This window comes from Haliaeetus albicilla, chromosome 14 (genome assembly GCF_947461875.1).
Source record: "Haliaeetus albicilla chromosome 14, bHalAlb1.1, whole genome shotgun sequence".
In the NCBI taxonomy this organism is placed as follows: Eukaryota; Metazoa; Chordata; class Aves; order Accipitriformes; family Accipitridae; genus Haliaeetus; species Haliaeetus albicilla.
In genome coordinates this window covers 7,927,875-7,942,238 of record NC_091496.1, presented here as the reverse complement: position 1 = coordinate 7,942,238, position 14,364 = coordinate 7,927,875, and the positions used below count along the sequence as shown (strand labels likewise).

General features: G+C 48.5%; 1 protein-coding gene across 9 annotated transcripts in view; it reads left to right on the top strand.

Annotated features, from left to right (window-relative positions):
* Nucleotides 1-14,364, top strand: part of FRMD4A (FERM domain containing 4A) — a 383,693-nt gene that overhangs the window by 238,353 nt on the left and 130,976 nt on the right. For 8 of the 9 annotated variants that reach the window (XM_069801649.1, XM_069801651.1, XM_069801647.1 and 5 more), the window contains one exon: nucleotides 8,590-8,655. In XM_069801649.1, the coding sequence (XP_069657750.1) occupies nucleotides 8,590-8,655 (66 nt within the window). Of the gene's footprint in view, nucleotides 1-8,153; nucleotides 8,258-8,589; nucleotides 8,656-14,364 lie in introns of those variants that run through there. The other variant, XM_069801650.1, reaches the window with a different exon arrangement.

The following is a 14,364-nucleotide window of genomic DNA, read 5'->3' as shown; positions in this document are numbered from 1 at the left end:
TCTCAGGATATAACTGAAATCAGGCCTCCAAGGCTGGCCGCTCTCAGAGCGGTGATTTAGGCATCTGCTGGGTAATACCCTCGTTGGTTTAAAATGCAGCGTCGGAATTAGATTTAATTCTAACTACATGGCTCAAGCACCAAGTGTTTTGAGGTTAAGACACGGCATTCCCGGCTTTAAGGTTCGCCTGAGAGTTATTGCTTGCTGTTGTAAATGGACTTAAGGACTGTAGGAGACGGTTTTTCATTTCAGCCCTGATACAGTAAGCCACTTAAACACTTGCTTATGTCACACTGAAATAAAAGGGATTTATGGACACAGCTATGTGCTTTGCTGAATCAGAGCATTTTTGCTGAGCGCTGTTTAGAGGAAGCATGAGAAATAACCTGTGCAGATGTCCCCGGGTGATGCTGGAGCCCGAGCAAGGCTGGAAAACGCTGCACAGAGGAAGCAAGGAGCCCCTGGGCAGGCCAGGAACTCTTTTGTCAGCTCTCAAGACAAAACAGGGAAGTCAGCAGGTCACTCAGCCTTTAGCTCGCCTTAATTTTTATCCCATCATTCCCTGTCGGCATCCACACAATGGCTGGGTCGCACCTTTTGCGGCGCGCTTCCGCCGGAGTGACACCGTGGCTGACACCGTCCCACCTCCCTTCTCGAGGAGGACTCTTGCTTTCTAATGACCAAAGCTGTTTTCTTCCTCTCCTGACAAATAAGCTTTTGCAGAAATGATTGCAACGCTCGATGCAACCCCTCTTAAACACATCCCCTGTGCAGATCCCCCATGCAGTGGGTAGCATCAGGCTCCTCCAAGGGACGGCAGCACTCCCTCCCTGCAGGATAGGAGAGGTTTTTAAGAGCTGTATCTGTAACCATGGTTTCAGCAATTTCATCTCCATTCCCTAGTCCATGGGTAAGGACATTGATTTCTCAAGGGGTGGGATAAAGAGGCTCGCAGGGAAAGCCAAAGGCCTTGCACGTGATACGTTCCTCTGGTCTTACCAAACGTGTAGGAGATGCTGCATCATTGTCGGTGTATATTTTCTGGCCATTCAATCCGGCTATGGACTGTGTATGTATTTCACAGAGCCTCAGAGCACTTCCATAATGGGGAAACCCACGCTGCATTAGAAGGTGGAGCCTGGTTATGCATCAGTGTCCTGGTTTCAGATGGGTTAGAGTTAATTGTCTTCCTAGTAGCTGGTACAGTGCTATGTTTTTGAGTTCGGTATGAGAAGAATGTTGATAACACACTGATGTGTTCAGTTGGTGCTAAGTAATGTTTAGTCTAAAGTCAAGGATTTTTCAGCTTCTGATGCCCAGCCAGCAAGAAGGCTGGAGGGGCACAAGAAGTTGGGAGGGGACACAGCCAGGACAGCTGACCCAACTGGCCAAAGGGGTATTCCATACCATGGGACGTCATGCCCAGTATATAAACTAGGGGGAGTGGAGGCGGGGGGATGACTGCTCAGGGACTAACTGGGCGTTGATCAGCTGGTGGTGAGCAATTGCACTGCGCATCATTTGTATACTCCAATCCTTTTATTATTACTGTTGTCATTTTATTAGTGCTATCTTATCATTATTAGTTTCTTCTTTCCTGTTCTATTAAACTGTTCTTATCTCAACCCACAAGTTTTACTTCGTTTCCCGATTTTCTTCCCCATCCCACTGCGGCGGAGGGGGGGGGAGCGAGTGAGCGGCCGTGTGGTGCTTAGTTTCTGGCTGGGGTTAAACCACGACAATCAGCCATCGGCTACTTCTCTTCACATCACCATTATCCACATCTACAGCATCTTTCCTGGGCCCATCTTTTCAGCTCCAAAGCTCTCTTTGTCACCAAGTTCCCTTGAAAGGCAATGCTAAAAAGGATGCTCCTGTTTCTTTGAATATGCAACAACTTCATTCTCCTACAGAAGTACTGCTAGAAGACGGCAGATGCCTGAGGATATGGTTGGGATATCCTTCCTAGGGATAAAACAACTGGCTTATACTTAACATCTCCTGTTCCAGAGCACAAAACAGCTTTTCCAATAAGAAATCATCATATGAACAAATTTGAATGGCAGAAGTGCTGTCTAGTGGGTTCCTATGCATTGTATTGAGAAACATTGGTATTTCTGTATTGGCTTATTTCAGAAAGCTCAGCCCATGTTATGAACTGTGTCACTGACCCTTACAGACAGGACAGGCTATAGAGACCTGTGCTCTCTATGCCAAGAGCCTTGTGCCAAATTAAAATAAAAATCTCCCTCTTGAAAAAATAATTACAAACCAGACCTTCTACTACTGCTTTAGGAAAGACTCAAGGAAATAAGTGGTAGAAATGAGGACCGTATTCAGAAACAACAGTTTCTCCTGACTGTCTCCCCATCCTCAAAGCTTCAAGCCACTGAGGCTTAGGTAGAAACCAGCCTGCCTGAATACGGCCCATTCTGGTGAAGAGGAAGAGTGAGGGAAGTGAGCATGCACGAGGGCTTTGGACCTGGACCGCAAGGTAGCGTGAGCAGTGCTGCAAACCACGGTGATGTGCACGCCGGTGCAGGGCGGCGTGCAAGCCCCATGAATGGGACTGATGAACCACATTTTCACCAACAGTCATCTCGGTCCTTCAGGGATTGCAAAGGACTGGAAAAACGAGCAAGTCCCAATGAAAGGTGCCTCTGGGCAGGGTCTTGCTTTCACCCCAGCTGCCCGGCCAGTGCTGCTTCCCACCAAGCGCAGAGTCAGCTGTGGCCATATCCCCTCTCCCCAGGTGCCCGTGCAAGGATCAGCCATGTAGCTCAGCCCTTTGCACACTATCTTGCAGCCATCCTCATCTCAGTCACCATCAGTATTATTTATTAGGTGCTGATGCAGAGCAGCAACTGGGGAGGATGCTCTGTGAACACATGGCATAAAAAAGAAAGATAGTCCGTTCCTCCGGGATCCTGAAGTGTGAGTGTAGGACAGGAGATGACAGATGGATGCAGGCAAGTGAAGAGACAGTGATGGTCAGTGCAACAGACGGCCGATTGCAAGACCGGTCCCGATTCAGCAAAAAGTGAAGTGCTGCCACATGCACGAAATAAACTGTACAGACATTAAAACCACACTGCTTTTCCTCCCTCTCTCTCCCTACAAGCTTAGGAGTTGCCAGGATGAGAAGGCAGTAAGAAGTGGTCAAGTGGGAGCAGGATGTTTAATCTAATAGTTTATTGTAATCAGCAGGCTGTCATCTCTCCCTATCTCCTTTCAGCGGGTCTGTCCAAACGGCAGGCAAAGCGACACAGATTTTGTGTATTCAGCACAGTAATTGCCTCCCATACAGGCAGCAAGGGTTTAGGAAAAATTCTGCCTCCAATTATAATTTCTGATTTGAGTCATGGAAGAATACACCATATTCCTCTCTATTTCTGCAGTCACCGGCTAATGAAATGTGCGGAGGATATTTATAGAACTGCCATTGTAAATAGCATTTGCATTTTGTGCCTTTGAGTTATTTAGTGTGACGCTGCTTTCACCAGGAGGGTTTTTTCGTTTTGAAAGGGAAAGGTTCCCTTTGGAGCTGTTTCCTCCTGTCGCCTTCGCTGTTTGTGTTGGATGGAGCAGTTCTGTGGGCAGTTGCTGATAATTTAGTGACGAAGTGACAGGCGCGCGGGGATTAGCTGAGCGCGGTGCGAGTTTTGGGGCTGTCACGGACAGTTTATAGGATTCTCCGAGACAATGTTTGGAGTTACAATGAAGATGAATAGAGAGGAGGGCAGTCGCCAGAGCAGTTCATGCCGCAGAGCAAAACAACCGCCAGTCTGCCTTCCCTAGGAAACCCATTGTGTAAATATTTGGGTAGGAGACTCCAAAGGAGATTTAAAGTCTTGTGATAAAGGTAACTAAAACATCCTTTCCTTGAGAAAAACAGCTGTGAGCTGGAAGATCCCGCGAGTAACCACGAGAGAGATTTCCTTTCTGTAGCATCCCTATATTAGAGAGAACAAACATGTGTGTCGGGTCTTGTTGTCACTAATGGATCTCAAAGCCTTTCGCAAAGGAGGTCAGCATCAATTTTCCCACCCTCAGGGTGCAGAAGCCAAGGAGCAGAGAAAGCACGCGTGCCTTGTGTATGATCAGCTCTCCTGCACACTAATCCAGCGCCTCATCCACAAAAACACGTTCCTTCAGATCTTCATGTGCCTTACAAGCACCATCTGTGTTTGTGTATTGGAGATATATTATCCCTAGTCTTTACACACTCATGTACATAAATGACAGAGCTTTTTAAAGGCACTCATGTTCAGCTCTTCAAGTGCTTGGGGGTCACGACGCATGTGCAGGCAGTAGAAGAAGTGGCAGATTTTCAGAAAAATGTGACACACTGAGCTGTTTTGGAAAAAAAAAATCTGTTCTGTATTTTGGCACATAATTTCTATCTGAGTTTGTGATAAGTCTGGCCCATGAAATGCATGTGGCCAATATTCACACCTGGCGTGTGCAGCTCCCTGCCGTATGGATGAACTGTTAGCACTTGGGAATGTGTAACACAGTCCCACCTCTTCGCACCTCTTCAGAAGCATCGGAAATTTGGGGGGTTGATGTGGATACAGGACCCTTGGCCCTTGGAAGTCTCTCCTGGGCTGAGCACTAGAGCCCGGCTCCAGGTATGGGACAAACCATGTGCAAGCGGCTGAGCAAGCAGCAGGCGCAACCATGGAGCTCACCTGGGAATTGTCTCGCCAAACTTGAAATGTCTGAAAGTTCTCTCTGCTTGGAGCATCAAGGGCATCTCGACTGTTAGGTTAAACTAGACTTGACTTTTTACTTTCTGGAGTTAGGGTAGAGGACTCCTGCCCTCCAGAAGGAAACTGAGAGGCTGTGTTGGTACGGGATGTGCTTGTCTTCTATCAGCAGCCCTGCTCAACCATTGGTTCTTGTCTCTTTGCTGGGATTTTGCTTTTCCACGGTGAAGGGAAAGCTGTGCCTTTGTGCCTTTTAGCTCTCAGTTCCCCACATCCTTCTCTGGGTAAGAGCCTTGGGAGTGGAGAACCTTGATTTACTTGTTGTAGTCATCCTCCATCCAAACTCTGGTGCTGCTCAGCTCATGCTTAATGACCTCCTGCCCCCATGGTCCCATCTATACAGCTTTGGTGTTGATTTCCCTTCTCCAGTTACACAGAGAAACAGAAGGAGTTCCCTGACTTGTCCCCCCAGAGCTGGCCACAGCCCCATCCATCACAGTGCAGCAGATAGATAGTGCAGATCAGCCAATTTGCAAAGCGTCAGAAGCGGCATCTTTTACGCAGACAGACTGTGCTAAATCAGTTCCTTCCTGCTGTGCTTTGAAATGTTCCCGTTTCTTGCTCTGACAAATTAACAGAGTTTGTATTGATCTGATGATGCAAAAAAGCACATAGTGTAGGCTTTAGACACCTGGTGGAATAATAAAACAGAAAGGAGGGAGGGTAGGACCATCATATTTTAGCTTATATCTAGCAGGAAGTCTGTCTTCTACCTCTTTTCTTTTCTTTCCTCTTGGAAAACATCATTTGTTTCTAAGGGAATCGAAAAGCCCCATGGCTGGGCATTCTGTCTATAGAAGGAAATACTGTAGCAGATCTCCAGCCACATACATTGTGGTCCTTCTGAGCTTCAAGGTATCAGCCAAGACAGAACCAAGTGACCAAACTATAAAAATGATCGTGTTCTTTGACAGCCACTTTGCTGATGGACAGAACCGCTGGGGACAAGCTGATGTGAAAGCAGTGTGCTTTCCTTCCCTTCACTCCTCTTCCCTCCCCCTTTTCTGCAAGTGATGTTCGTGAAATACCTTGCAATTAGTCAACCATCGTGTGCTCCATTTCAGAGCTTCACTTTATTCAGATACTTCCTGTTAGCAGCTGTTTACATTTGGGATTTCTTTAAGCAGCAAGAGCACTAAGGGGTTACGAAACTCTGGGATGGAAAAGCATGGAGAGATAAAGAAGCTCCACACAGAAAGCAAGCGCTTTGCTGAAACACTAAAGCACAAAGAAGTCAAGCATCTCAGAAAATTTTACCTCTTCCCCCTTTCACTTTCTTTTCAACTTTGGTATAACCAATGGAGCGTAACATGCAAGAGCTGGACTGTGTTTCCATCCCTGCTATCGCATGTTACCGCCACGATAAACTCACTGCTTTATCTCTTACTGTGGGTAAACTCGTATTAAAACTGGAATATCAGTGCATACTCATCACCTTGGGGATGCAGCAGATATGTGACGGGAAGAGGACAAGAGAAATGCCAAAGCAGAGCTCAGCCACTCGGAGTTTTATCTGCTGGGGAAGCCCAGCAGAGAAAGCTTGCCGCTCCCTGCGCCCATGTGAACATGACCCACACCACTCTTATTCCAAGCAGGGCAAACCATTGCAAAGCCCTTCTGCGAGCCTCTGGTGTAGCTTTACAGCTGAGCTGAAAGCTGTTTAACACAGACTTCACAGAGAAAAACCTCACTCACCAAGTAATATACCTTATGAGAAGTCATATTTTGCATAACATTACTTTCTGGAGGAAACTCTCCTAAGAATACAATTTATTGCCATGGTGGTAACTGGCTGACATTTATGAGAAGCCTTGTTTTACAAGGCTTTCCTTTGGCTGCACTGCCAGGGCTCCACTTGTGCTCGAGGAAAACGAGAAGGAAAGCCATGGTTTTTACTGCGCACAATATTCCAGAGGCATTCTGGTGTGAGTAACAACGGGGGTAAAGTCTGCTTGGATCACATAGGATTGTGCATGCAAGGATTGTAATTTTGGGATGAGTTGAAGGGAAAAGCTCATTTTGACTGAAGCTGTCTCATAATAAACTCCATATCTTGCATGGCCAGCTCGAGGCTCAATAGAGTTGTTGGCATATCTGAATTTTTGCTATGCGGAAAAGGCCGGGGTCAGGGTAAGACTTGGTCTGTCCTGGCCGCAGGAAAGAGGGAGATGGATGTGGGACAGACCTGGCAAGAAGGAGGATAGGAGCACCCAGGAGAGCCCAGCGGGCTCCCATGCTGAGAGCCGGCAATCTGCAGGGTGAAGGAGATGCTGCTGGAGACAGCCAAGGTTGCAGACCCCATGGCAACGGCCATGCGCCTCCTGGGCTCTCAAGCAGGTGAAGTTGATGGTGGGGCATTGCCAGCTGCCCTCCACCACCGCCTCCTGGATGCCAGCACGTCTGGCCCCATCAAGCCACATGAGCGGGTGATTTTTAACCCGCAGAGCTAAAGCAGAAAGCCGAGCTGTCCCCAGTTAACCCCCAAGCCCACATCTCCCTGCTCTCTGCAAGGCGGCTTTGCATCAGGGGCTCAGCTGTCACCCGTGGGGAAAGGGGATGGGTGAGGGCAGGAATGCCTCGGGTGCTGTGGCAGCTTCATCCCCGACAGCCCTTACCCCCCCTACCAGGCTCCCGTGGACCCTCTGCTCCCTTCTGGTGATGCTTTAGGACTTGCCATGGCAAGAAATATCATTAAGTTGAGCTGGAGATCCACGCAGTTCTCAGGAAGGTGCCTTGGCTGGAGGGTGGTGGGTCCCAGGGGGCCTGAGCCACACTGCGGGGCTGAGCTGGGTCCGTGCTTCTGTGGGTCCGGGCAGGCATGAGAGCTGTGGGGTGAGCCCACACCAGGGGGGCTGCCTGTGTGCTGCCTAAGTCGTGCTGAGGAAGGGATTTCCAAGAGCCAAAGAGGCTTAGGCAGTCCATATCCCATTAGGAGATAGCGGGATTGTGCCTGTGCCTGTGCGTGCTGAAGGGCTTTGCAGGGCTGAGTCGGGATCCGTAACTCTGCAAAGCAAAGTTGCTCCTCGCTTACGGTGCTCTCTGCAAGAGGAGAGCCAGGAGAGGGCTTGACTGACTGTCGAGGAGTTTCCTCAGGCCACGGCTCATTTATTTCTTGGCATCCCAATCTACAGGACCTTGGAAGTCTTCTATAAGTCTTCTATACCTAAAAGTTTTATTGATATTATTTGTTAAGTCGTAATAAACTATATTGGTATGGAAGCACCTCTGGCGTGGTATAGTAATATCACAAGTGGCTCTTCTGGTATATCTTAAACAGGACACCCCAAGTAGGACAAGCCTATTTTGGGATTCAGGCCCAAACGAGCAGCTGGTGTAACCCCAGGGAGCACCCTCAGCACAGCCCAGGGAGGAGCCTTGCTTGCTCTGCGCTACCTCCGGGATGGCTGAATCACTGCTGAGGGGTTTGGGGGAAACTTGTCTGGATGTCTCCTCCGCCGGCCAAGCCAGCTGCGAAGCCAGAGGCTGTGGTATGAAACATCGGGGCCCCGGTGCTGTGAACCATCTCCCCGGCCCCATTTTTTCACACTGGAACGACCTCCTCCCGCCAGCTGCGTCCAAGCAGACGCCACACGCTGCTCCGTGACAGCTCCCGGGGTGGCTTTTCTTTTTCTCCTTCCAGCCTTTTCTTGCCCCTGGTGCCAAAAGAAGGGGGATTAATTAAAAAAAAAAGAAAAAACAAAACCAGAAAGCGAAACACAGCAGGGAATGAAAGCCTCCAGCTTGTGCTGGGGGAGCCAGCAGCCTCTTGCCGAGCTGGAGAGCCGAGCACCCTGACACGCGTGCCTCTTCTTTCTTGCAGATGACGGAGGGCCGCAGATGCCAAGTGCACCTCCTCGACGACAGAAAGCTGGAGCTCCTCGTTCAGGTAGGAACTGCACGTTTTGCCACCCGATAGTTTGCTACGGCTGCGGATTTTCACCTGGGGTGGGGAGAGAAAAGGGTTTTCAGCTGGTTTTCTCAGCAACTTCACGTTGCGGTCGCCTGCAGAGCTCAGGGAAGCTGCGTTAGTGCTGGGTGGGAAGGATCTGCAAAGATATATCTGTGCGAAGGACTAATTTAGGACATATTTTGCTTTAATCTGTGCCAAAACTGTCCCAGTCACTGCCAGGGAGAGAGAAAAGCACCAAGCAGCTCTGGTCATTTTTGACACTGTTACTGTATCACTTTTAGCTATTTTTTGAGGTGTTGCTTAGCTTTGAGAAATGTATTGTATCTGCTTAAAATGCCTCCAGCATTTTTTTTAATATCTTCTTTACTTGCCATCCTAAATTGCTGGGGTACGATGCCGGGGTCCATGCCGGAGGCGGCTGTGCCCCATGCACCCACCTGCACCAGGAACGCAGCCGGCAGCAGAAGAGGCTGCGGTGGTGGTCCCACAGGCAGGCGTTGCTTGAGACATTACAGAGGTTGTAAATCATGTGTCAAACACAGATATGCATTGCAATAAGTCTGTGCTCCATCTGCCTTGTTTTTTATTTTTTAAAAAAATGGACAATTAGGAAAAATGAGTCTGGTGCTGGCTGTGTAATGATGGGCTGATGGAAGCTGCAGCATCCTGCACTTTTCTGACAGTTTTGGCTCATGTCTCAGAGATCACCAACGGGTTAATAACAAGAATTAGAAGAATGTCTTTCCTTTTACAAACGTTGATGGCCAGCCACAGGCAGCCCAAGAAGCAGGAAATGAAACTTCCCATAGAGCCCAAATCCCCCGGCTGCAGCTGATAAGCTGGGAGGGGGGCTGGATCCTATCCAGCACTGGCAAACCCAAATGGGGATTGCTGAAGGAGACTTGAATCGCCAGAAGCACATTCAGTCTCGCTTTCTTAAAAGTTGCTTAAAAATACCATTAATAAAATGTTAATGGATAACGTTTTTTCAAGTACGTTGTCACAGAGGAGGTGAAATCCCTCAGCTCCCCGTGACACTCGGTGCGGTCAGAGAGTGCCTGGATAACCATGAACAAGCCAGGCCAGGGCTGGAATGAGAAGAGCTAAATCAGGATGACTAATTAAAACAAAATACCATACCAATGGTCTCTGCACGAAGAGCATCCCTGCGCCAGGCTGCAAGGGCTCTCTGATGCTTAGCAGCTGGCTGGGGGAAGTTCAGCCACCTTCATCACAAGGACGCAGCACGTGGCTTCCTATTTCATATAAATGCCTTTTCAAATTTTTCTTAGTTCAATTAAAAATGAATAGGCTATTGGAGAACAGCTCTGCTAAAGCACTGCTGACAATATTAATAATCACAGTTTAAAATACACTGCGGGAAATCTATATGAGCTGCCCTGGCCAACCTGCTTATTTGGGGTTTTTATCAGTAACACAAAAAAACCACAGTGAAGATGACAGTTGAGGAGGCTGGTTTAGGAAGCTCTGTGTCCACTTCAGAGTGAGCGGAAACAAGATCACGTAATATTATCTTTTTCAAATGTTTGATCATACCTTCAATGGGAATTTCTCATAATCAATATAGGAAGCGAATTGCTCCGTAAATCACACTAACTAGTTTGCAAGTGACCCATGGTTGAATTTTATTCGTACAATAAATTGTTTTGCTGTTTTCAAGTAACATACGAATGGGGAAAGCCAGGAGGGGTGATTATGAAAAATTCATGCCCAGAAAAAGCAGTAACCTCTGTTGCGTGCAGGTTGACCTAGATCTCTGAGTACCACCATGCCCCTATGTGTACAAGATTGTCCCTTGAGGCATCTCAAATGCTCCGATGGTTAAATGTGGCTTTTCAATGCTGTGAGGTAGCCTCTACTCAGGGCAATTGTAAATAAAACACTTTTGGGTGGAGAAGACGACAGAGGAAGAGGATGTTTGCGTTCGAGTATGTCGCCAGTATTGATACTCTTTGCAGACGTGGGCACAACGCTTTGGTTTGCCTGCCTGTGAAGCATGGGCAAAGCCACCAGCTTTGGGGTGGTCCTAGGGCTGCTGCGCTCGGGGCAGGAGCGGGTTGATGCTATACCCAGATGAGTAGCGCTTTGTCCCGGCCGGTCCCCAAATGACTAGGGTCCCTCCAGGAGCAACATGCGCTTTGCCAGGCGAAGTCTCACCAACTGACCTGTATCGTTTGTAACTTGTGGTGAGATTTCAGATAAAAGTTGCTTTGTAAGTTCTGAGCACCGTTATTTTTATTATTACTTTATCTCATAGCTGAACTGACTAAGAAGCTGTAAATAAAATGTGCATCCAACCCTGAGCTTCTGGCTGTCACTTCAAAGCTGTATTTTTCTGTGGGTGTCTGGCCACGGGCTGAAATGGAGGTCTGATTTGTTGGTGTATGCCATGAAAGATGTTCCTCCATAGCTGTGTTGGGCCTTAACATCTAGACCTGCATTGGCTTGAATTGCTTGGGAGCCAGGCTCTTAAATTCTTGTGTGAAATTTCTTCCTTCCCACCAACCTCAACCTTTCCTGGAAGCTTTTCCATAGCTAATTTCACACTGCTATGGCAAGTTTAGGAGAGACCGCTGGGAATCAGTAGAACTGATTTCTCTGCCATGGGTGAGAGCGAAATGACATCTTCACCTGGATCTGCCTTTACGCAGCCTTACAGCGCTTGTGTGTGTGATATCAAGTGCTCTGCTTAGAGAAGGGTTCAGGGATCTTGCTGCTGTATTTTGGTGTGGAAAAAAACAGCAGAAGAAGCTGGGTCTGATCGAAGGAGGGAGATGGGTACAGGTCCCTCAAATGGATGCAGGAGGGCACCTGGAGCATCTTGGAACTGCGTAGACCAGTGACTCTGGGGAGCTGAAATTATTTCCTCTCCTGCTGCCTCGAGTGCTGCTGGGCAGAAACAGATGCATCTGGGAATGATCAGGGTGTTTGCAAAAAGCAGTGTATTAAGCAAATGTACTCCCTTTTTTGTCTGCGAATTAGCTGTGATCAGACTCGGAGGGGTTACGAATATCTCATTCGAAACATATCAACTGATGGTTAACGAGGACCATACCTCAGGCTGCAGGAGGACAGCAAGAGGTAACTGCTCCTGCGGAGTCAGCCTTGGCTCTGTGCGACAACTCCGCCAGACCAGATTGAAATGTTTTGACGCCACAAAGTCTCTCCCAAAACTACAAAGACACCTCAGACTGGCCACACAGCTATTGCCAGTGGGACCCCCCATGCACATATGTTTTATTTGCATTACTGAGCCCCAAAAGTAAGATTTTGGCTCAGAGGCAGCATTTATAACCCCTTCTGTGACTGCTGGCTTGCTTCGGTGTTGGCACGTAACGCAAGGGCTTGGTGTTACCACCATCAGGAAAGTGATCCTGGGCTTAGTCAATCAAAGGGTCTTGACTAAAGTCTTTTCCTCCCAAGTTGAGCGGCTGCAGAGTGGTACAGCAGGAGCTAAGGAAAAGCAGAAACACAGGCTTTGCAGATAAAAGAAAGCCCTCCCCAATGTGTTTTGTCAGATAAATGCTGAAATTTAGAAGGGCTAATCATAAATGGAGACAGAGGAGGATCATATGGAAATCTCTTCCTGAGGGTCTGAAACTCAAAGCCTGTTTGACTTGGGATTAGGAAGAAGAGTTGCATTTGGTATGTATTTCATTTGATAAATGCCTGTTGATGATCTGGTGTGTGTGGCAAGTTTACATGGGACATTTTTTTGACAGCGTTTTCTTCCTGAGCAGGAGCAGAGCGTGGCTCCTTGGATCTTGTTACAATCTAGGTTTTTTTGCTGTTTCTGTCTGATGCATGTTTAGTTGCTAATACAGGGGTTTTTTTTAAAGTGTTTGGCTTTATCCAGCTAATCCTTTTCAGCAAGCGAGTCCCTTTTCTTGCTTCTGGAAAATGGATTTGCTCACATTCCCCGCTTTCAGCCTCCCTATCTGTTATATTATTTCCCTGTGACCGTGTATCATTTGTCTGTTGCACACGAAAGGTTTGCGTTGCTTTATTTAAAGACTTATGCGTAATTGGCAATTCGTTCCTTTTCATGTGGGTTTTTATAAACACAGCTTTTTTCCGGGCTGGCTGAATCAAGCGGCCTGGCTCGCTCCCGGCTCCTGTGCCGGCTGCCGGTGCCTGTTATCTGACAGCGGCTCCGGCAACTGTCATCCGAAAGTGTTAAGCCTCCTAATTCTTTCTCTCTGGAAGAGTTATTGCAGAAATAGAGCTCATCCGAGGCTCGTAGCAGGGCTGTCTGTGGGGTCTGGAGGGCTCTGAAATTTGATCGTAGGAAATAACTGGGCCTTTTGTTTCTAACCTTCTCCCCGAGGAGCACTGAGCCTGATTGGGAAGAGCCAGGGAGAGACATGGGGGTCAGCACCGTGCTCATCTGTAGGTGTTTGGGTGGTTAACCCATCTGGGTGCCCATGTTACCACTTCTTAAGTAACTCTTGCTACCCAGACAGCTCAGGGTAAGCTGGGTAAGCTTGCAGCATTTCTATCTCCCAGCTGCGGTGCAAGTGCCTCTGAAACCACGTGAACAGCCATACATGTATACGCACAGCCAAAATTAATGGCACGCACAGAACATCCCTTTCCAACCTTTTTGCCTTGTGCACTGACTCTGCTTTGAGCGGGTCAGGAGTCCTTCGAAAGCCCAGGACCTGTCTCCAGCATGCCTGCTGTGCTTCAGCGGCTCATCCCAGGAACCACTCCAGACTGGGAGACGCTGGTAGCTGTGAGCCAACACCAGGCTGGCGAGACACCTCGTGGGCTGGTGACTCACGTCCGTATGAACGGCTGTCACCAGCGTGGCCATCCCGATGGAGATGCTCAGTTCGGAGCTCACTGGCGTCCCTTGCTCCTCCAGGCACAGCCTCGCTGGGGCCAGGCTGAGGCATGCTGTACTGGGGAAGATAGAGCATCTTTTGAGAGCAATAGCTCCACTAATAATGGTTAGAGGAAGAAATAAAATGTTCCGCTCCTCCCAAGATGCTATTAGAGCTTTTGCAATATTTTCAGTATCGCTCGTGGTCAGGAAATTGCAGTCAATGGGGATTTACCTGCATTTTCTTGCTGCCTCACTTTTGCATGCCAGTAAGCAGGGTGGTTACCTGGACTTGCACAGTGAGCAAAGTTTCCCCTTCAGGAGGTACTAAGGAAGGCACCTGCCTGCCACTGGGGAGAAGCTGTCTAATTTTGGATAGAGGTTTTGCATGAGGACCACAGCAATATATCCCACCCTCAGAGTAGGATAAACAAGCCCCAGGATAGGCTGAATCTCCCCTGGGAAGCCACAAAAATTGCAGAAAAATGGGGTCCAGCCCTGCTCCACTGCTGAAGCTGGGGTTCCCTTTAAAAGCACCAGCTCCCAGGCTGATGCAGAAATGCAGCCGCACGGCTCTGACCGTAAATGGAGACGTTTGGGTGCCGGTAGCCATCCTCACCATGTGGGAAAGACAGCTCGGTTCCCTGCAGTGCTTGCAAGCTCTGCTCCAAAAGTGCTTTTAACCGTCACTGTGGAAGGCAGCAGCAGTCAGAGCTGGGCTGGGAGCGAAGAGGCAAGAGCAGGCAAGAGGGTGAGTACGGCTCTGCCGGGTCCACTGCCCTCCCTTACACCCTTGCAGGAGCAGCACAGTGAATATATTGTTGGGGTTGCTTATAGGG